At 36.7% G+C, this 20,931-nt stretch overlaps 4 protein-coding genes and 1 pseudogene across 7 annotated transcripts; all 5 read left to right on the forward strand.

Annotated features, from left to right (window-relative positions):
• The first annotated feature begins 3,366 nt into the window (after positions 1–3,366).
• On the forward strand, positions 3,367–5,168 carry LOC147282547 (uncharacterized). The gene has a single exon (XM_086247598.1). It carries the CDS (start codon positions 3,368–3,370, stop codon positions 5,150–5,152), a length of 1,785 nt encoding a protein of 594 aa, XP_086103724.1. The 5' UTR covers position 3,367; the 3' UTR covers positions 5,153–5,168.
• Positions 5,169–5,373: 205 nt separating this feature from the next.
• Positions 5,374–7,434, forward strand: LOC147282548 (DNA-directed RNA polymerase V subunit 7 pseudogene; annotated as a pseudogene). Of its 3 annotated transcripts, none has more exons than XR_015122876.1 (2): positions 5,374–5,516; positions 6,718–7,433. The product of XR_015122876.1 is annotated as a DNA-directed RNA polymerase V subunit 7 pseudogene, transcript variant X2 (transcript). The 3 variants fall into 3 exon arrangements; XR_015122877.1 differs by having other exon boundaries at positions 5,436–5,516; positions 6,715–7,434; XR_015122875.1 differs by lacking the exon at positions 5,374–5,516 and adding an exon at positions 6,453–6,569 and having other exon boundaries at positions 6,718–7,434.
• A 1,029-nt stretch (positions 7,435–8,463) lies between these two features.
• Positions 8,464–10,496, forward strand: LOC147282549 (putative FBD-associated F-box protein At5g53635). Its single transcript, XM_086248230.1, has 4 exons — positions 8,464–9,169; positions 9,272–9,531; positions 9,927–10,106; positions 10,230–10,496. The coding sequence occupies exons 1-4, from the start codon at positions 8,464–8,466 to the stop codon at positions 10,494–10,496; spliced, it is 1,413 nt and encodes a 470-aa protein (XP_086104356.1).
• Positions 10,497–12,026: 1,530 nt separating this feature from the next.
• On the forward strand, positions 12,027–14,097 carry LOC147282550 (uncharacterized). Its single transcript, XM_086246137.1, has one exon. The coding sequence runs from the start codon at positions 12,027–12,029 to the stop codon at positions 13,809–13,811; it is 1,785 nt and encodes a 594-aa protein (XP_086102263.1). The 3' UTR covers positions 13,812–14,097.
• Positions 14,098–18,897: 4,800 nt separating this feature from the next.
• LOC147282551 (uncharacterized) lies at positions 18,898–20,931 on the forward strand. The gene is made up of 4 exons (XM_086248231.1): positions 18,898–19,465; positions 19,544–20,259; positions 20,445–20,610; positions 20,765–20,931. The coding sequence occupies exons 1-4, from the start codon at positions 18,898–18,900 to the stop codon at positions 20,929–20,931; spliced, it is 1,617 nt and encodes a 538-aa protein (XP_086104357.1).

Genomic DNA, 20,931 nt, shown 5'->3' on the forward strand with positions numbered 1-20,931 from the left:
GAGAGTTGTTTTAGGCTTTAGCTATATAAGATATTCTATTAATAATAAGATGATTAACTTATTATTAATAAACCATATGACCATATTAACAAATATTGTAGAACGGATAAGAAAACATACTGTGAGAATCAGATTCCTTGTTGTTTTGTTGTTGGTCTTTGATTATATGCTTTAGAGAAAGTGTCAGTTCATATTCAGTTTCAGTTCGTATTCAATTTCAGTTTGAATAGGTATGTTGCTTTGATTATAGTGATATGTTTTGTTGTTGTTCTCTGATTATATGCTTTAAAAAAAATTTCAATTCATATTCAGTTTCAGTTCATATTCAGTTTCGGTTCGTATTCAGTTTTAGTTTGAACATGTATGTTGCTTTGACTATAGTGTTCTGTTTCATGCCCTTTCGATTGAAATTGTTTTATTGTTCACTTTCAATTACAATTTAAAGATTTGAAGATTTGAGGATTGAAATACTGAAGATTTTTGTTGAGTTTTAGTTGTAATTAAAAAAATGCCCAATGCTTTGTAACTATCTAATTATTTTATTCAGTGTATAGGTGAAATAGAATTTTATTTTAGGTGTAATAGAATTTTTAAGCAGTGTGACAGTGTAATTAAACTGTAATTAAACTATTTTTAAGTAGCAAATATGAACGATGGTTGTTGCGTACTTGACGACGCATGTGAGAATGAAGGATGATATGGACTTTGGCTATTAATTCAGTTTCAAGAATTTAGTTAAACTGAATTTAGTTTTAGTGAGTTAATTTATCACTTAATTCAGTTTCAGTAAATGAATTCATAACTAAATTCTCTAATTTAGTGTAATTGAATTTTTGAAATTCATTTTCAGTGTAATTTAATTCATGAAATTCAGTTTCAGTGTTCGATTTTAGTTTTAGCGAAATATTGAGTTTTAGCAAAAAAATAGTTTCAGAAAAAATCAATTTCAGCAAAATTTAGTTACAATGATGTCAACGTGCATCAAAAGAGTAATTTAGGATTATAAGTTATAAGGGGTTTCGAAAGAGTTTCTAGATGGGTGAAGGTTTAGGCAAATTTTTTGGGAGGTTATGGGATTTAAAATTACGGACTATTAATAGTTTATTTTAATTAATAAGATAACATTAATTATTCTCTAATAATTAATGATTTAGCATTTGGTCAACAAGCCTAAGCTTTGACTTCACAATCTTCCTCGTCTGACTCAATTAAAGTAATCAAAAGTGCATTGTAGCAAGGTTTAGGATATGGTGAATTAAAAGAACTCTACTCAAGGTCGAACCTCTTGTTCCTATATAAGTTGGTTTTGTCTCTTTATATGAGTTTTCTGTAGGGATGGCAAAAAAAATCGTAGGTTTGGGCACTCGTGGTTACCTGAATCGAATGGGGCAGATATAGAGACAATCTGGGTACGTATGGGAATGGATTTGAGAATTTAAAAAAAAAATACCCGATCAGATATAGGCAGGGATGGTATTGCAACACCCATCTCCAAACCAGCCCCGAATTAAAAAAAAATATATTTTTATTTAATGTTTATAATATTATTAAGAATTAATTACTCTAAGGTACCTTTTACTTATTGTTTTTACTCTCTAGTGCACCAATTAGTTTTTTTTAATAACAAGGTAAGTTGCAGCTAGCTGGCTTATCTTGAAATCTGGTCAATTGCCATTTTATTTCCTTTTTGTCTTTCTCTTTCTTCTCTCTTCACGTTCATCTTCTCTCTTTATGCATTTATGCCATTTTAAGTCAAACTGCAGTTTTTTGCATTTTTCTGCAGTTTCTAGAACTGCAGTTTTCTGCAGTTTCTGAAACTGCATAAAAAACTGTAGTTTATGCAGTTTACAGTGAACTGAAACTGCAGTTTCTGGAATTACAAGTGAATTTTTTGCAGTTTCTGAAACTGCAAATGAACTGAAACTGCATAAAAAACTGCAGTTTATGCAGTTTACAGTGAACTGAAACTGCAGTTTCTGGAATTACAAGTGAACTTTCTGCAGTTTCTGAAACTGCAAGTGAACTGAAACTGCAGTTTCTGGAACTGTAAGTGAACTGAAACTGCAGAAACTGCAATTTATTAGAGTTGAAACTGCAGTTTATTAGAGTTGCTGACTTGCAGTTTCAGTTTATTAGTGTTTTGGCATGTTGCAGCTGGTGAGGACACGGCATGTATTTTTAATTTTTGTTATTCAGTGGATGTGGTGTCCGCAAAGGAATAATAGAATTGTGATAGTTGGCCCGCAAAGAAAGAAAGGGGCTTTGGGTGGTTTTGGTTAATAAATTTAGGTGCTAATACCTGTATGTTAATGGACCCTATTATTAATATAAAAAATTTATAATATATTCATTTTGTATAATATTTTATATAAAAATGCTCTAGAGTTATCCAGTTAGTAAGATGATATAGTGCTAACCACCATTTTGGGCTCACTACACAATGTAATTTCATAATCCAAACCGTTCATATTTTAGGTCTCTAATTAAAGATCAACCTTGCAAAAAATTAACCAAATCGGAAATTATTTAGTCATTTAATTATCATTACAATCATTTCATATTTTATCGAAAAACTTGTATTTGTCCATTTACATGAGCACAATTAGTTTACTAATAGTTGACTAAACAATTTCCTAATTTGTTGATTTTTTGCAAGAATGATATTTAAATGTGAACCTAAAAAATAAACGGTTCAGATCATGTGATTACATTGTGTAGTAGACTCAAAATAATAGTTAGCGTCGTATTATCTTATTAACTGGTTAGTTCTAGAGCGCTCATCATATTTTATATTACCAATATAAAAATATGTATAGTTAGCTTTGGACTATATTTTCCTTTTGGTCAAGTATGATTTTTTTTTTCTTTAGCTATATTATCTGCATTTAAAGTAAATTTATTTGTTAAAAAATTTTAAAAAATAATAATAATTAATGGAGTGAATTACAGGATGAGGATCCCATTCCCCACGGATATGGGTACGGGGAATCTCCGAATTGAATAATCTGGGGATTGCCCAATGGCATTCCTAGTCTTCTGTAAATCTGCATTTGCAGTTTACTGAACCAGAACCGGACCAATGGGCACAGGCTTTTTTGGAAAATTGTAATTTCTTTCTGGATAAAGCCTTAAGCTGAAAGGATTTTGGACGTCCGTTACATTTGCAAGCCCACCCAGCAGCCTCCCAACCCAGCCACTAGCGGGTGGGCTGGAAATTGGGCTTGAAGGCTCACCCACTAGTCCACCTGCAAGCCCACCCAGTAATCCAAACCGAGATCCATTAGTTCATGCACTCCTCAACCGGTTGCTTAACTTGCTTCTTCCAACACACATTCCAAAACCACTTGAGCTGACCGTGTGCTCCGAGATGCTGAAGACGACGATGTGGAGAAGTGCTTCTTCTTCTTGCAACAGACACAGAGGTATTCCTTTGCCTTGTCTTCACTACTCTACTCATCTTCTTTTCTTCAACAATTACTTTGCCTTGTTTCATTCTCAATCCTCAAACCCAACAAAATCTACAAACCCCCAACCCAAACCCACTAATCTCCACGATGCTTTCAATTTGTTCAATACCATGCTTCAAATGCGTCCTCTGCCTTCGGTTTTCCGTTTCAATCAAATTATGGGTCAACTTGCCAAATTGAAACATTATTCGGTGGTCATATCTTTGAATAACCAAATGTGCCTGTTGGGAATTGCACCTGATGTTTATACTCTAAACATTATCATTAATTGTTTTAGTCATCTGAACCAAATGGGTTGTAGTTTATCTGTCTTGGGAAAATTCTTCAAATTTGGCTTTGAACCAGATGTCACGACCTTCACCACTCTAATCAAGGGCTTTCTTCTTGAGTATAGAGTTTCAGAGGCAGCAGGGCTGTACAGAAATATGGTGGAGGGAGGTTGTAAGCCCGATGTGGTCACATTTATTACTTTAATAAACGCATTTTGCAAAATGGGGAATAATGGTGCAGCTATTCAATTGCTTAGGAAGATGGAACAAGAAGGCTGTAAACCTAACGTAGTTGTCTATAACACCATCATTGACAGTCTTTGTAAAGACACGCTAGTTGCTGATGCATTGAACCTCTTCTCAGAAATGATTAGTACCGGTATTGTCCCAGATGTTGTTACATACACCTCTTTGATTGATGGAGTTTGCAAATTAGGCAAGTGGGAAGAAGCTACGAGATTGTTGAAGGAAATGGTGAGTAAAAAAATCTTTCCAAATGTACGCACCTACAATGTCTTAGTAAATACACTTTGTAAGGAGGGGAAAGCTGTGGAAGCAGAAAGTGTGGTTGAAATGATGATTGAAAGAGATATTGAACCTAATACGGTTACATACACTTCGCTTATGGATGGTTACTGCTTGCGCGGAGAAATGGACAAGGCAAAAAAAGTTTTTGATCTAATGCGTAGCAAGGATGCCATTGTTAATGCTCATAGTTATACCATATTAATAAATGGATATTGCAAGCATAAAAACATGGAAGAGGCCTTGATGCTTTTTGAAGAAATGTCTCGTAAGGGAGTGGTTCCCGATACCATTACTTATACCACTGTTATGGATGGTTTTTGCAAAGTGGGGAGAACACAAGATGCTCAAAACTTGCTCTCTAAGATGCAAGCTTGTGGCCAACTTCCAAATGTCCAAACTTATGCTGTTTTACTGGATGGCCTTTGTAAAAACCAACGACTTTCTATGGCAATAGAATTGTTTAGAGAGATAGAAGGCAAGAAGTTGGATATGGATATTGTGATTTACAATATTCTAATTGAAGGTTTGTGCAAAGCTGGAAAACTTGAATCTGCAAGGGATCTCTTTTGCAGTTTATCATCAAAGGGATTTGAACCTGATGTGTGGACATATAATATAATGATTAGTGGATTTTGTAAGAGGGGCCTAATAAATGAAGCAGAGAAGTTGCTTGCACAAATGAAAGGGAAAGGCTGTTCTCCAAATGGTTGCACGTATAAAACAATTATCCGAGGGGTTGTAAATAACAATGAGGCATTAAGGGCGACGGGACTTATTCAAGAAATGGTGGAAAGGGGTTTCTCTGCAGATGCATCAACGTTGGAATTGATAGTTGATTTATTGTCTAAGGATAATGTAGATCCTGCTTTGTTGGCATTGATAACATGAGTTGATTTGCATCTTTGAAAATTCAAAGTTTTTTCAGATCCTCCTCATTATCACAATAAACTTTGAAACTACTGCACTTTTAACAACGATAGATGTTGGTCTATATGTTATGTGAAATTTATGTCTCTTATCATGTAGATTCTTCTGATCTTTAGAGCAGGGTGTGAAAGTTTGTTTGTGTGGTAGTTGTTGCAGGTTGGTTGATTGTGGTGGTGGTGGTGTAATGATAGTTTGTTGTGTTGGTAGAGGTTTTATGGTCCAAGTGGTTCACAGTGCTTATGGGTATGCGAGGACCTGGTATGAGGCTTGACCTCGTATGGTTCTTCCTTCGAATGGAACAAAGATATCCCTGAAAAGTTAATATGTAAGTTTATTTTACACTTTCCACTGTAACCTTGTATTTTCTTTGGACTCTGTTTGAAATGAAAAAAAAATTCTGTGATAATATGTCACTTCTTTTACATAGAAAATGATGTAGGGACCAAAAAGATTAAAAGGATTAGAGATTTTCAAATGAAGTACAAGTGAAGTAAATGACATGCTCATTTAAATGACGATTAAAATGTTATTTAAAAGCTTCTTAGCCATATTGAGTGGAGTACCATATGAAATACATCAAATGGTTCAGTTGGTCGATTTAGTTCAAAATGCCTTTTCACCCGCAATCTCAAGTATTTTCAATATTGTCTTAATTTTCGGTATTATCTTTGGTGAAATTTGTATTGTGAACTTTCTCCAATCAAGAAAATGAGCAAAGGGTAATGCATAGTATGGTCTGCAAAATGGTGATGGTTCATTCTCCCGAACAGTCTAATACCCTTGTGATCTGATATGTTTCAAACAAACAAGTATTTTTCCATGGTAATAAAAAAGGACAAAAGAATGGAACCGAAATCAGGGAAGAATCAGTAATATGCTTTTAGAAAGCACATCACCTCTTTCATGTCATACACTATCATTCTTGTGTGTATGTTATGCCTCATGTTTCCCTCATTGGCAAGCTCTCTCTCTCTCTCTCTCTCTCTGTGTATGTAATGATTATATCTAATATAAATAACATGGTCCACTTTATGAGTTGAGTGCAGTTGCAGCTTCATGATCGTTTTGTATGAAATTTAATGTTATTGTTTTGGGTTGTGCCATGGTGGGAGGTTTGTTGTTTATAGAAATTTACATGCCTTTTGCTTAACTATTAATATATATGGAATTTTTAAATAAGGTTGTCCTGAGTATATCATGATGACTAATTGTAGCCCTTTCTGCTGAACATTGAAGTACTGAAAAAGTACATGAGAAGAGTTGAGGCCATGGATCCCATATGAACTGATCCTGTGGTACATAAATCAATGTCATTCCATCGATCAATGCTTGATAGCTGGCCAGCTCTCCATAGGCTACCACTTCTATATTTAGAGAGGTCTATATAGCATATTTGCATTCTTGCTTCTCAGTTTATTGGGGCATTTGTTTTCTTTTTATGTGTTTCCTAAGAAGCGGGTTAATTGATTTTGCAAAAATGCATTTATAATATTGTTTCTCTTGGTCATTTTTGTTTTTTGAAGCAGACCGGAACATGTTTAATGAAGTGGAACTGCTCAGGAATGTGATGGTTCTTGCTGAAAATCTAGACAAAGATAGTGTTTCTTGGAGGTCCATTATAACGAAGCTTTTGGAGGACTTGTTAAGTGAGAAAGCCAGCAAGGATCATGGCTACTTTCTTGCAGTCACTGGCTTAAAGAGGATAGGCAAAGGAGAGGTTGTAAATGACTCAGGAGATGCGTTATTCCGTGTAGTTTTTAACTGTCGCACATTCCTACCTTGCAAGGGAGAAATCTTGGAGGGAGTCGTTCATAGAATATACAGAATCGGAGTCTTGCTGAGATGTGGACCTATTAAATATGCTTTTCTGTCTGCCCGAAAAATGCCAAATTACCACTATGTCGTTGTTGGGGAAAATCCACTTTACTTGTGTCATGAGCGTGTAGGGATAAAGAAAGATATTGTAGTTCGTTTCAAGGTACTTGCAGTCAGATGGGAAGATATAAGAAAGGAGTTTGGGTTGCTTGCCAGTTTAGAAGGTGATTCACTTGGTCCCATTATATCTTCTGGTCCTGATGAATTCGATTTGTAAATATTCAAACTATATGAAGGTTGCTTCTGTAAATTATCTTATACGAAGATGAGTTTATTTTACTTAGATGCTTGTGAGAAATGAGATCTGATTTTTCTGTGTTGTGGACATAAGTTTTCCAAAATCATTTGTTGCACGCAATTTAAGTCATATGGTCATTTGTACAAGAATTTGGGGTCCTAATGGCTGCTCGTGTAGTGCTACAAATGCTTATTTGATATTCTAACTCTGGACAGTTCTGATGTTAAAATTGCAGCATATCATTTGTAGTACTACCTTTTCTCTTTATGAGCAATAAAGAAAGGTACTTGATGCGTTGGAAGTGCAGCAAAGAGTATACCCAAATTGGTGCTGCCATGGTAAATTGGTAGTACTGCTTTTATAGTGGTTATAAAATTTAGATAATTTGATGTTTAGAAGAGACCAGTTTTGCATTTTTCAAATTACATACATGTCTCTGGGGAATTATTCATATAAATGATGAATTGGCCATCTAATTTAATTCAGTACTCTCAACTACCATGGCTTCCAAAATCTGGTACCCAAAAAACTGCTAGACCACAGTGCAGCACCTCACTCTGCGTCGCCGGTGAAAAGAAACTCACCAACCCATCCCAAACCCGAGAAACCAAATTGAAAAAAAATGGAGGTGTAGAGAGACCAAGAGATTCCTCAAACAGATACTCACATACTCCTCAAGAGGCTGAGAGAAAACCATTCGGCCCAAATCCAACTGATCGCCAAAATATCAGCAGAATGATTTCTCTCCCTATAAACATGGGACAGCCTTCAGGCAAATGATCAAACGGTTTAGATTATGCCACGTATATCCGCCAATTCCTCCCCTCGTAACTGCTCTCCTCATTTTTTCCCCCTCTTGGCTTATTCCTCCTGAAGAATCTCTCTTGTTCCTAGTATCCTACGTTGCATGAACTGCGAAAGCCAAAACAAGTGTTGGGTTTCCTCTCAAGCTCTCATCTTTTTGAGGTATGATTTTAAAACCCCAAATCCCAACTGCCATTTTTTGCTTTCTTAATCTCCTTAACGGTTTACCATTGCCTGATTGATGCCTTCATTTAGTGGATCAGTTTTTGAGTCTTCGAGGCAATTTTGTAAGTGAGTCCTTTTTTCTTCTATAGTGTGTGTTGCTGTTTCTGCACTTAGAATTCAGACTTCATTCATGGAGCGTAGGCATAATAAGTTACTGGCCTCTGCAAGTTATCAGGCTCAAGGAGTTAGAGCTTGTAGTACTACTGAGACTATGAATGACAGATTTAGTAATCTTGCAGACGAAGTTGCTCATCACATTCTGTCCTTCCTTGCTATAACCGACCTCACTCGTTTTGGTTGTGCGTCCAAAAGATGCAGACAACTTTATCTGTCAACTCCCTCGTTGAATTTTGATGAAATTTCCACAAATAATAGTTTAAATTTGTTGAGTTCTTTGGATAGGTTCTTAATGCATCGTGGGAATAATAAGATACAGTGCTTTCGCATAGGCTCTTGTGTTTTTTGGATCCATTTGAATGAAATAAGAAGCTTCTGCAAAGATGTGAAATTTCGAATGATGACCTGGATCCACTATGCTGTAAAGTGTAACGTTGAAGTCATTCATCTTGGGAACTTTACATCTTATTGTTATTTGGACAAAGAGTACTATGCATCTAAGGAGACACCATCCTTTCCGTCTTGTGTTTTTCTTTGTGAATCTTTGAGGTCACTATTTGTGGGAATGCAATGCAAGATGCCTAAAGCACCCTCACTCACTTCTTTCTCTAATCTTGAATACTTAAGGTTCAGATTTGTTCATGTATCGGATGAGGGGATTTTCAAATGGATCTCATGTTGCTGCAAATGCATCAAGGAATTACATCTTGAACATGTTGGTGGGATACACAATGTCACCATTGAAAGTTCCTCTCTGATATCATTTAGATTTAAGCATGCTGCTTATCGCGATTTTCATATCTGTCATCTTAACATCTCAGGTGAGAAAATCGAAGAGATACATGTAGACTGGAAATTCGATTCACCTGGCAACAAATCTTTGAATATACTTGCTCCAAGTCTTAAATATCTAAAATTGGAAGGGAATTTGTCAATTCACCTAAATCTGGGGAGCTTCATGTGTTTAGAAAAAGCTGAGCTTCTTCTGGAGCCCAAGGCTGATGAATTTAACATTGTGTTTGAGGTTATTTACAGTATACGCAGGGCAAAAGTTCTTGTTCTAAACAAAGAGACCACAATGGTAAAGATACACTACTCTTTATCAGGATTATTTTGTTAGATTATATATAATCTCTTACGTCATGGCAATAAGATTAATTAGTTACTTTATTAATTTATGTTATTTTCAGATGAATGATAACACTGCTTTTACATTAATACTGGTCACACTTGCTAGAATGAAAACTCATTATGCCTCTAGTTTGGTATGAAATGTCTGTGTGAGATACTTAGTAATATTACATCTACAGAGTTACTTTAAAAACATGATGGGTTTCAACTTTTGACTAAATTGATGATTCATTGAATCAACTTGATTTTGGTAAAATATTGCATATATGTATTTTTCTATTACTTTTCATGCAGTGCTTTTGGGTTCCTTTATTTAATTGTGTTTATAACTTGCAAGTCTTGCAGGCTCTATTCAAGGGAGGTTCCATGCCAATACCATTAGAGAATGTTTGTTATTTGTGTATTAATCTTGGGAGCTGGCTTAATATCCTAGTCTCGGAATTGGTCTGTTTTTTGGGAGGAATGCCTAATTTGAGTTCCTTAGAGATAAAGTCTGACCCACACTTCCTTGGCTCCAAAACTGGTGTAAGTAAAAGTCTTGCCTCTCTCTCTCTGGTTTTTCCTATTGTCATTTTGGAATCAGCCTTAATTTTTGTAATTTTTCTGGAAATTTTCAATTGATTTGCTTTTCAATTGTTGCATTTTCAGTGTTATGGGTTTAATATGAAGTCGCAAAACCTTGCTTTTATTGATCAACTTAAGGAGGTAACCATAGAGATTTCCAATGAGTTTGATGGAATTGAGTTTGCAAAGTATCTCCTCCGCCATGCTCAGAATTTGAAGAAAATGGTGATGGTTCATTCTCCCGAACAGTCTAATGCTATTAGGAGGTTAAATAAAAGCAAGAGGGCTTCCAATACCACACTTGTCTTTCAAGAAGATCAAAACAGAAGCAACCAAAGAGCTAAGAAATAGATAGGTTATCTGATAAAGCTGAAGAAGTAGTTTACAAGGATTGTCTTTTCTCCTCGAGAGGGCTCAACCAGATCGAGAAACTGTCTGTCTCTTCAACCTTAAGCCAAGCAGTTTCAATCCATTCAAAACATTTGGCATTTCTATTGAACGAGAATCTGTCGAGCCTCTTGTTCCTATATAAGTTGGTTTTGTCTCTTTAATTATGTGAGTTTTCTGTAGGGATGGAAAAAAAAAAAACAAACCGTGGGTTTGGGCACTACTGGTTACCCGAACCGAACGGGGCGGATATAGAAAAAATTTATGTACGTATGGGTACGGATTTGGAAATCTTTTGAAAATACCCGATTGGATACGGGCGAGGATGGTATTGCAACCCCCATCCCCAAACCCGCCCCGAATTAAAAAAAATATATTTTTATTTATTTTTTATAATATTATTAATATAAAAAAATTATAATATATTCATTTTGTATAATATTTTATATAAAAATGTTTTAGAGCTAACTAGTTAGTAAGATGATATTGTGCTAATCACCTTTTTGGGCTCATTACACAAAGTAATCTCATAATCCAAACCGTTTATATTTTAGGTCTCCAATTAACGATCAACCTTGCAAAAAATCAATCAAATCAGAAATTATTTAGTCATTTGATTATCATTACAATCATTTCATGTTTTATAGAAAAACTTGTGTTTGTCCATTTACATGAGCACAATTAGCTTATTAATAGTTGACTAAACAATTTTCGATTTTGTTAATTTTTTGTGAGAATGATCTTTGAATGTGAACCTAAAAAATAAACAGTTCAAATCATGTGATTACATTGTGTAGTAGACTCAAAATGATGGTTATCATTGTATTATCTTACTAACTGGTTAGTTCTAGAGCGGTGCTCATATTTTATATTACCAATATAAAAATATATATAACTAGTTTTGGACTATAATTTCCTTTTGGTCAATTATGATTGTTTTTTTCTTTAGCTATATTATGTGCATTTAAAGTAAAATTTATTTGTTAAAAATAAAAAATAAAAAATAAAAAATAAAAAATAAAATTTTTTAACTAACGTAGCGAATTCGGGAATAGAGATCCCATTTCCCGCGAATATGAGTACGGGGAATCTCGAATTGAACAATGGATATGAATGTTGCATATCCATCCCCACCCATCCCCAATGCCATTCCTAGTTTTGTGTAAATCTGCATTTGCAGTTTACTGAACCAGAACCTGACCATTGGGCACAGGCTTTTTTGGAAATTTGTGATTTCTTTCAAGATAAAGCCTTAAATTGAGAGGATTTTGGACGTCCGCCCAGCAGCCTCCAAACCCAGCCACTAGTGGGTGGGCTGGAAATTGGGCTTGCAGGCCCACCCACTAGTCCACCTTCAAGCCCACCGACTAGTCCAAACCGAGATCCATTAGTTCATGCACTCCTCAAACGGTTGCTTAACTTGCTTCTTCCAACACGCATTCCAAAACCACTTCAGCTTTGTTCCCAGCTTTCTCTGACCGTAGGGGCTCTAAGATGCTGAAGACGACGATGTGGAGAAGTGCTTCTTCTTCTTGCAACAGACACAGAGGTATTCCTTTGCCTTGTCTTCACTACTCTACTCATCTTCTTTTCTTCAACAATTACTTTGCCTTGTTTCATTCTCAATCCTCAAACCCAACAAAATCTACAAACCCCCAACCCAAACCCCCTAATCTCCACGATGCTTTCAATTTGTTCAATACCATGCTTCAAATGCGTCCTCTGCCTTCGGTTGTCCGTTTCAATCAAATTATGGGTCAACTTGCCAAATTGAAACATTATTCGGCAGTCATCTCTTTGTATAAACAAATGTGCCTGTTGGGAATTGCACCTGATGTTTATACTCTAAACATTATCATTAATTGTTTTAGTCATCTGAACCAAATGGGTTGTAGTTTATCGGTGTTGGGAAAATTCTTCAAATTTGGCTTTGAACCAAATGTTGCAACCTTCAACACTCTAATCAGGGGCTTTCTTCTCGAAGATAGAGTTGCTGAGGCTGCAGGACTGTACAGAAATATGGTGGAGGGAGGTTGTAAGCCCGATGTGGTCACATATAATACATTAATAAACGCTTTTTGTAAAATGGGTAACAATGGCGCGGCTATTCAATTGCTTAGGAAGATGGAACAAGAAGGTTGTAAACCAAACGTAGTTTCCTATAGCACGATCATTGACAGTCTTTGTAAAGACACGCTAGTTGCTGATGCATTGAACCTCTTTACAGAAATGATTAGTAGGGGTATTCCTCCAAACGTCATTACTTATAACTCTTTGATTGATGGAGTTTGCAAATTAGGAGAGTGGGAAGAAACTACGAGATTATTGAAGGAAATGGTGAGTAAAAAAATCTTTCCAGATGTACGCACCTTCAATGTCTTAGTAGATACACTTTGTAAGGAGGGGAAAGCTGTGGAAGCAAAAAGTGTGGTTGAAATTATGATTCAAAGAGGTATTGAACCTGATACAGTTACGTACTGTTCGCTTATGGATGGTTACTGCTTGCGAGGAGAATTAAAGGAAGCAAAAAGAGTTTTTGATGTAATGCTTAGCAAGGGTGACATTGTCAATGCTCATAGTTATAACATATTGATAAACGGATATTGCAAGCATAAAAAGATCGAAGAGGCCATGATGCTTTTTGAAGAAATGTCTCTCAAGGAAATCATTCCAGATACCATTACTTATAACACTCTTATGGGTGGTTTTTGCAAAGTGGGGAGAACACAAGATGCTCAAAACTTGCTCTCTAAGATGCAAGCTTGTGGCCAACTTCCAAATGTCCGAACTTATGCTGTTTTACTGGATGGCCTTTGTAAAAACCAACGAATTTCTATGGCAATAGAATTGTTTAGAGAGATAGAAGGCAAGAAGTTGGATATGGATATTGTGATTTACAATATTCTAATTGAAGGTTTGTGCATAGCTGGAAAAATTGAATCTGCATGGGATCTCTTTCGTGGTTTATCATCAAAGGGACTTCAACCTGATGTGAGGACATATACTGTAATGATTAATGGATTTTGTAACAGGGGCCTAATAAATGAAGCAGAGAAGTTGCTTGCACAAATGAAAGGGAAAGGCTGTTCTCCAGATGGTTGCACGTATAACACAATTATCCGAGGGGTTGTAAATAACAATGAGGAATTAAGGGCGACGGGACTTATTCAAGAAATGGTGGAAAGGGGTTTCTCTGCAGATGCATCAACGTTGGGATTGATAGTTGATTTATTGTCTAAGGATAATGTAGATCCTGCTTTGTTGGCATTGATAACATGAGTTGATTTGCATCTTTGAAAATTCAAAGTTTTTTCAGATCCTCCTTATTATCACAATAAACTTTGAAACTACTGCACTTTTAACAACGATAGATGTCGGTCTATATGATATGTGAAATTTATGTCTCTTATCATGTAGATTCTTCTGATCTTTAGAGCTGGGTGTGAAAGTTTGTTGGTGTGGTAGTTGTTGCAGGTTGGTTGATTGTGGTGGTGGTGGTGGTGGTGGTGCAATGATAGTTTGTTGTGTTGGTAGAGGTTTTATGATCCAAGTGGTTCACAGTGCTTATGGGTATGCGAGGACCTGGTACAAGGCTTGACCTCGTATGGTTCTTCCTTCGAATGGAACAAAGATATCCCTGAAAAGTTAATATGTAAGTTTAGTTTACACTTTCCACTGTAACCTTGTATTTTCTTCGGACTCTGTGTTTGAAATGAAAAAAAATTCTGTGATAATATGTCACTTCTTTTACATAGAAAATGATGCAGGGACCAAAAAGATTAAAAGGATTAGAGATTTTCAAATGAAGTACAAGTGAAGTAAATGACATGCTCATTTAAATGACGATTAAAATGTTATTTAAAAGCTTCTTAGCCATATTGAGTGGAGTACCATATGAAATACATCAAATGGTTCAGTTGGTCGATTTAGTTCAAAATGCCTTTTCACCTGCAATCTCAAGTATTTTCAATATTGTCTTAATTTTCGGTATTATCTTTGGTGAAATTTGTATTGTGAACTTTCTCCAATCAAGAAAATGAGCAAAGGGTAATGCATAGTATGGTCTGCAAAGGGTAATGAATTTGATGACATTCCTGATGTATGCTCCCACCGCCACCAGCTTGTTTTGTTGTCATTTTCATTAATATCTTTGTTATCAATTTGATGACATTCCTGATCATTTTAGAAGGTATGAACAAAATTTTAAATGTTAGGAGACACAGATGGATGCCACCAATAATGTTAGAACTAGTGTTTCACAATATTTTGAAAATGCTGTAATAAATAAGAAATTATTTTTTATAGCATTTTTGGAATGCTATAATAAATATGATGTAAGAACAGTAGAATACACCAGTACTAAGGAATGGTAACCGACTTTACAACAGAGGATTACGAAAGCAACAAAGAAATACAACATTTAACAGACCTAGAAACAACACTTCCAAGGATCTATAAAAATCATAAACAGCACGCAAATTATAAAACGTCAACAACAAGGTACAAACTTCTCAAACATCCATACTAAATTATTTAATGCGGGTGGGCACACTTTCTTGTAAATTATTTAGAGTGCTGCTATTTGCACACCCTTTCTTGAAAAAAAAAAAAAAAAAACTCAAGGAAAAAGACCATTTGGCCATTCCCTCACCCACACACCCCATCCATTTTTCTTTTTGCACACCCTCCCTAAACAGAAAAAAAAAACACACACACCCAAAACTCACACACCCCATCCCCATCTCCTCCCCCGGTATACACCCCCTCCCCACCTCTCCACCATGCTGCACCACCCTCCCCGCGCGCAGCACCACCACCGTGGGCCCACCACCCTGCTGCACCACCCTCCCCGCGCCCACCACCATGCTGCACTACCCTCCCCGCGCGCAGCACCACCACCTTGCGCCCACCAGCATGCTGCACCACCCTCCCCGCGCGCAGCACCACCACCGTGCGCCCACCACCCTCCCCGCGCCCACCACCATGCTGCACTACCCTCCCCGCGCGCAGCACCACCACCTTGCGCCCACCACCCTGCTGCACTACCCTCCCCGCGCACAGCACCACCACCTTGCGCCCACCACCCTGCTGCACCACTCTCCCCGCGCGCAGCACCACCACCGTGCGCCCACCACCCTGCTGCACCACTCTCCCCGTGCCCACCACCATGCACCACCCCTCTCTCTCCTCCCTGCTGCACCACCCTCCCCGCGCCCAACCCAGCCCCGACCACCCCAGCCCTCCAGCCACCGCGCGCAGCGCTCTCTCTCTCTCTCTCTCTCTCTCTCTCTCTCTCTCTCTCTCCTTCCCTCTCTCCTCTCACCCAGCAGACAGCCAAACAAATTTTAAAAAAAAAAAAATTGCAGCGGGTTCGGCGGACCAGTGCCGAACCCGGTGGTTTCGTTCGACAGGTACCCGCCGAATAGAATAGGATTGTTCGGTGGGTACTTACCGAACGAAACCATCGGGTTCGGCACTAGTCCGCCGAACCCACTCCAATTTTTTTTTTTTTTAAGTTATCTTCTCTCCGGCGCGCGACGGTGAGCTAGCTGCGAGGAAGGTGGTGGCGCGCGGTGGTGGTTCTGCGAGGAATGTGGTGCTGCTGGTGCGAGGAAGGTGGTGATCGGCGGAGGAAAAAAAAACAGAGCAAGGGGGGAGGAGTCGGAGAGGAGAGGAGAGGAGGGGAGGGCTCGGGGGGAGGTGGTTGGGGTGGGGGGAAGAAGAAGAAGAAGATAAAGGGTGGAGGGTGCGACGGTGAAGAAGAAAAAAAAAAAATTTGCAGGTGAGGGAAATTTGTAGGTGAGGGGTGGGGTGTGTACGGGGGGGGAGATGGGAATGGGGTGTGTGGGTGAGGGAATGGCCAAATGGTCTTTTCCCTTGAGTTTTTTTTTTTTTTTTTTTTCAAGAAAGGGTGTGCAAAGAGAGATTTAGGGTGTGCAAATAGCAGCACTCATTATTTAATACCCACCCCACCCTCAAAAACCCACTCACGCGAAGGCCCATTTTAGTTTTTACTTTTTATTTTATAACAACATATTTTATGTTAAAATATATATATATTTAGGGAAAATTCGAGCAAAATGACGTGACATTAACACTCATTCGTAGTTGAAGATGAGACATTCAAAGTGTTCCAATTAAGGATTCAACTTTCACTTACGGTTCAATTAAAGACTTTCCGTCAACTCTGTTATAAAATAGGATGAGAATGGGTATCAGAGGCGTACACCTCATTTGAAAAAAAAAAAAAAAAAAAAAAGTCTTTGCATAGGCTGAGGGTGGGGGGGTAAGGGGGAGGGGCTAGGTGATGAGTTTAGTTTTTTAAGTTTATTTTAGTTTAATTTTTTTTCTATTTTTTTAATTAGTTTAGTTTTATTTTTTGTAATTATTTAGTTTTATTTTTTAAATTATTTTTTAGAAGAATAGACACTTTTACACATTTACCCCTAAAAATTGGTCATGTGCGTGGCACATGATCAATTTTTAACGGATGTTATAACAGAGTTAACGGAAAGTCCTTGATTGAACCGTAAATGAAAGTGGAGTCCTTAATTGGAACACTTTGAATGTCGCATCCTCAACTGCGTATTGGTGTAATGTCATGTCATTTTACTCGAATTTTTCCTATGTACATTGTTTTTCTACTTTACTAAAATCTCTTTCCTTATTAATCTTTGATTAAAAACAAAATAAAATAAAAATAAAAATAAAAAACCTTAAAGATTTTTTATTGATTAGTGATGACTTAGGGCTTATGTAGGAAGCGTTTTTGTCCAGTAGCGTTTTTATTGGAAGCGTTTTTGTCCAATAGTGTTTTTATTGGAAGCGCTTTTGTTAGAAGCATATAAATATTAAAAAAAAAAATATCATAGTGTTTGCAAATATACTTGGAAGCATTTTTTGAGGAAGCATCTATAAATCAAAGTGTTTTTCCATGAAGCGCTTAAAGTGTTTATATAACTCAAAAACGCTTTTAATTTATTTTGTCAAATGCAAACAAAAGCGTTTTTGATTACTTGAAAGCGCTCTCCTTTTAAAAGCATTGCCAAACTTGATTTGGTAGTTTTCTTATATATTTTAGGGAGACTTCCATTTAGGTTTTTTAATTTTATAATTTACTGAATAAAGCATTATGACTTTTAAAATTATAACTAAAATCAAATAATATTGTAACCATTCCATGTTACATAATATTGGTCTATTATTTTCTATTTTTCCACACATACCGGGCGTTGAGCTGTGGCCATTTTCGAGTGTTCGGCAGTACATTTTTACTTCTTCGGCAAACCCTGATTTGTCGGCTTTATATTAGGTTTTAACTATGACTGCCCAAAATCTCAGAGTTGAAACCTAACATGCAACCTCCACAAACCTCATTATAAACTCTAGGAAGATACGAGGTTAACATGTACCCTATACCCTCAAAAAATATAAAAAATAATAATATATTTTTTTGACAAGGGCCACAAGGCAATGGTCAAAAGACTTTATTTTAAAAAAATAAAAACATTATTTGAAAAAAAAAAGTCATAAAGTTTTTTTCTAAATAAGAAATGTTAGAAAGACTAAACTGTAATTTTTCTTAGGGAGATTTAGAGTCCAGTCCATTTTATAAGTCTTACTTAGACTAAGACCGGTAGTGATTTAGAGTTTTTACTGAAGTCCTTTTATTTTTCTTCTTTGACGGCTTTATGTTAGGTTTTAACTCCAAGATTTTGGACTCCGCCCAAAATCTTCTTTGACGGCTTTATGTTAGGTTTTAACTCCAAGATTTTGGACTCCGCCCAAAATCTCGGAGTTAAAACTTAACATGCAACATCTACAAAGCCCACTCCATATCCTAAAAAGGGAAATAGCCTTCAAATCAGAGAATGACTTTATTATGAATTAATAAGATTTTCTTATAAATTAAAATGACTTTATTATGAATTAAAAAAAAATTTCTTATAAATTATTATGAATTAAAAATATTTTCTTATAAATTTTAAAACACCTCCGGTATCTATCTAAAAACTGTTTTTCTAAAGAATCTAAGTCTAATTATCTCTTTTTCTTATATCCTATATACATTAGTTAGAATTAACACAAGGAAAAGAAACGCAACAAAAAATTCAAATCCCTCTGCGCCTAACTTATGCATAGTGTTTTGGACCTTTTTATCTCAATTACTGAACAACTAATAGTTGTATTGGGCCATCAACAATATATGAGACATTTTCCTTTTGGTTGATCACAATATATATATATATATATATATATGAAAGTATGAGACATCGAATAAAAGGAAATGAAGTTTAGTTTTACAGTAGTGCTAGATATTTATACTCTTACTATTGTCATCAATTGGTTTTGTCATTTGAAACAAATGGGCTATAGCTTATCTGTCTTGGGAAAATTCTTCAAATTTGGCTTTGAACCAGATGTCACGACCTTCACCACTCTAATCAAGGGCTTTCTTCTTGCGGGTAGAGTTGCTGAGGCAGCAGGACTGTACAGAAATATGGTGGAGGGCGGTTGTAAGCCCAATGTGGTTACATATAATACATTAATTAACGCTTTTTGTAAAATGGGTAACAATGGCGCGGCTATTCAATTGCTTAGGAAGATGGAACAAGAAGGCTGTAAACCTAACGTAGTTGTCTATAGCACGATCATTGACAGTCTTTGTAAAGACACACTAGTTGCTGATGCATTGAACCTCTTCTCAGAAATGATTAGTAGGGGTATTGTCCCAGATGTTGTTACATACACCTCTTTGATTGATGGAGTTTGCAAATTAGGAGAGTGGGAAGAAGCTACGAGATTATTGAAGGAAATGGTGAGTAAAAAAATCTTTCCAGATGTACACACCTTCAATGTCTTAGTAGATACACTTTGTAAGGAGGGGAAAGCTGTGGAAGCAAACAGTGTGGTTGAAATTATGATTCAAAGAGATATTGAACCTAATACGGTTATTTACAGTTCGCTTATGGATGGTTACTGCTTGCGAGGAGAATTGAAGGAAGCAAAACGAGTTTTTGATCTAATGCATAGCAAGGGTGCCATTTTTGATGCTCATAGTTATAACATATTGATAAACGGATATTGCAAGCATAAAAAGATCAAAGACGCCATGATGCTTTATGAGGAAATGTCTCGTAAGGGACTGGTTCCAAATACCATTACTTATAACACTCTTATCGATGGTTTTTGCAAAGTGGGGAGATTACAAGATGCTCAAAACTTGCTCTCTAAGATGCAAGCTTGTGGCCAACTTCCAAATGTTCGAACTTATGCTGTTTTACTAGATGGCCTTTGTAAAAACCAACGACTTTCTATGGCAATAGAATTGTTTACAGAGATAGAAGGCAAGAAGTTGGATATGAATATTGTGATTTACAATATTCTAATTGAAGGTTTGTGCAAAGCTGGAAAATTTGAATCTGCGAGGGATCTCTTTTGCAGTTTATCATCAAAGGGATTTGAACCTGATGTGTGGACATATAATATAATGATTAGTGGATTTTGTAACAGGGGCCTAATAAATGAAGCAGAGAAGTTGCTTGCACAAATGAAAGGGAAAGGCTGTTCTCCGAATGGTTGCACGTATAACACAATTATCCGAGGGTTTTTGAACAATAATGAGACATTAAGGGTAGTGGGACTTATTCATGAAATGGTGGAGAGGGGTTTCTCTGCAGATACATCAACGACGGAATTGATAGTTGACTTATTGTCTAAGGATAATGTAGATCCTGCTTTGTTGCCATTGATAAAAAAAGCATAATGAAGTTAATTTGCATCTTTTGAAATTGAAACGGATCCTTCTTACTATCATAATGAACGTTGAAACTGGTTCACCTTTGACAACTATGGATGTCTTCAATATGACATCTATTATCCATCATGTATTCTATCATATATAATTTGTAGGTGGCTGTAAACGTTGGGTGGAGTAGTAGATGTTCCAGGTTTGTTGATTGTGCTGGTGCTGGTGCTGATGCAGTGACAGTTGTTGCGGGGGGAGGTTTTATGGTTAAAGTGTTTGACAGTGCTTGTGGGTATGGGCGGGATGCAAGATCAGTCTTGACCTGGGATGGTTTTTCTTTCTAGTGGAGCTATGATGTTCCCAAAAAGTTAATATATGATTTTTTTAATATCTCATTTTTTCGCATTTCGGCCTTGTCTTATAAATGTTATCTATTATCCTTTTTGTGTATGTATTTTATCATGTTGGTGCTTCTTGTCTTTAGAGGTGGCTGTGAATGTTGGGTGGAGTGGTAGTTGTTCCAGGTTTGTTGATCATGGAGGACCTGGAGGTGCTGATGCTGGTACTGTGACAGTTTTCTGTAGGGGCAGAGATTTTATGGTTGAAGTGGTTGACAGTGTTTGTGGGTTTGCGAGGCTTGACCTGGTATGA

This window comes from Dryas octopetala, chromosome 6, assembly GCF_963921425.1.
Source record: "Dryas octopetala chromosome 6, drDryOcto1.1, whole genome shotgun sequence".
In the NCBI taxonomy this organism is placed as follows: Eukaryota; Viridiplantae; Streptophyta; class Magnoliopsida; order Rosales; family Rosaceae; genus Dryas; species Dryas octopetala.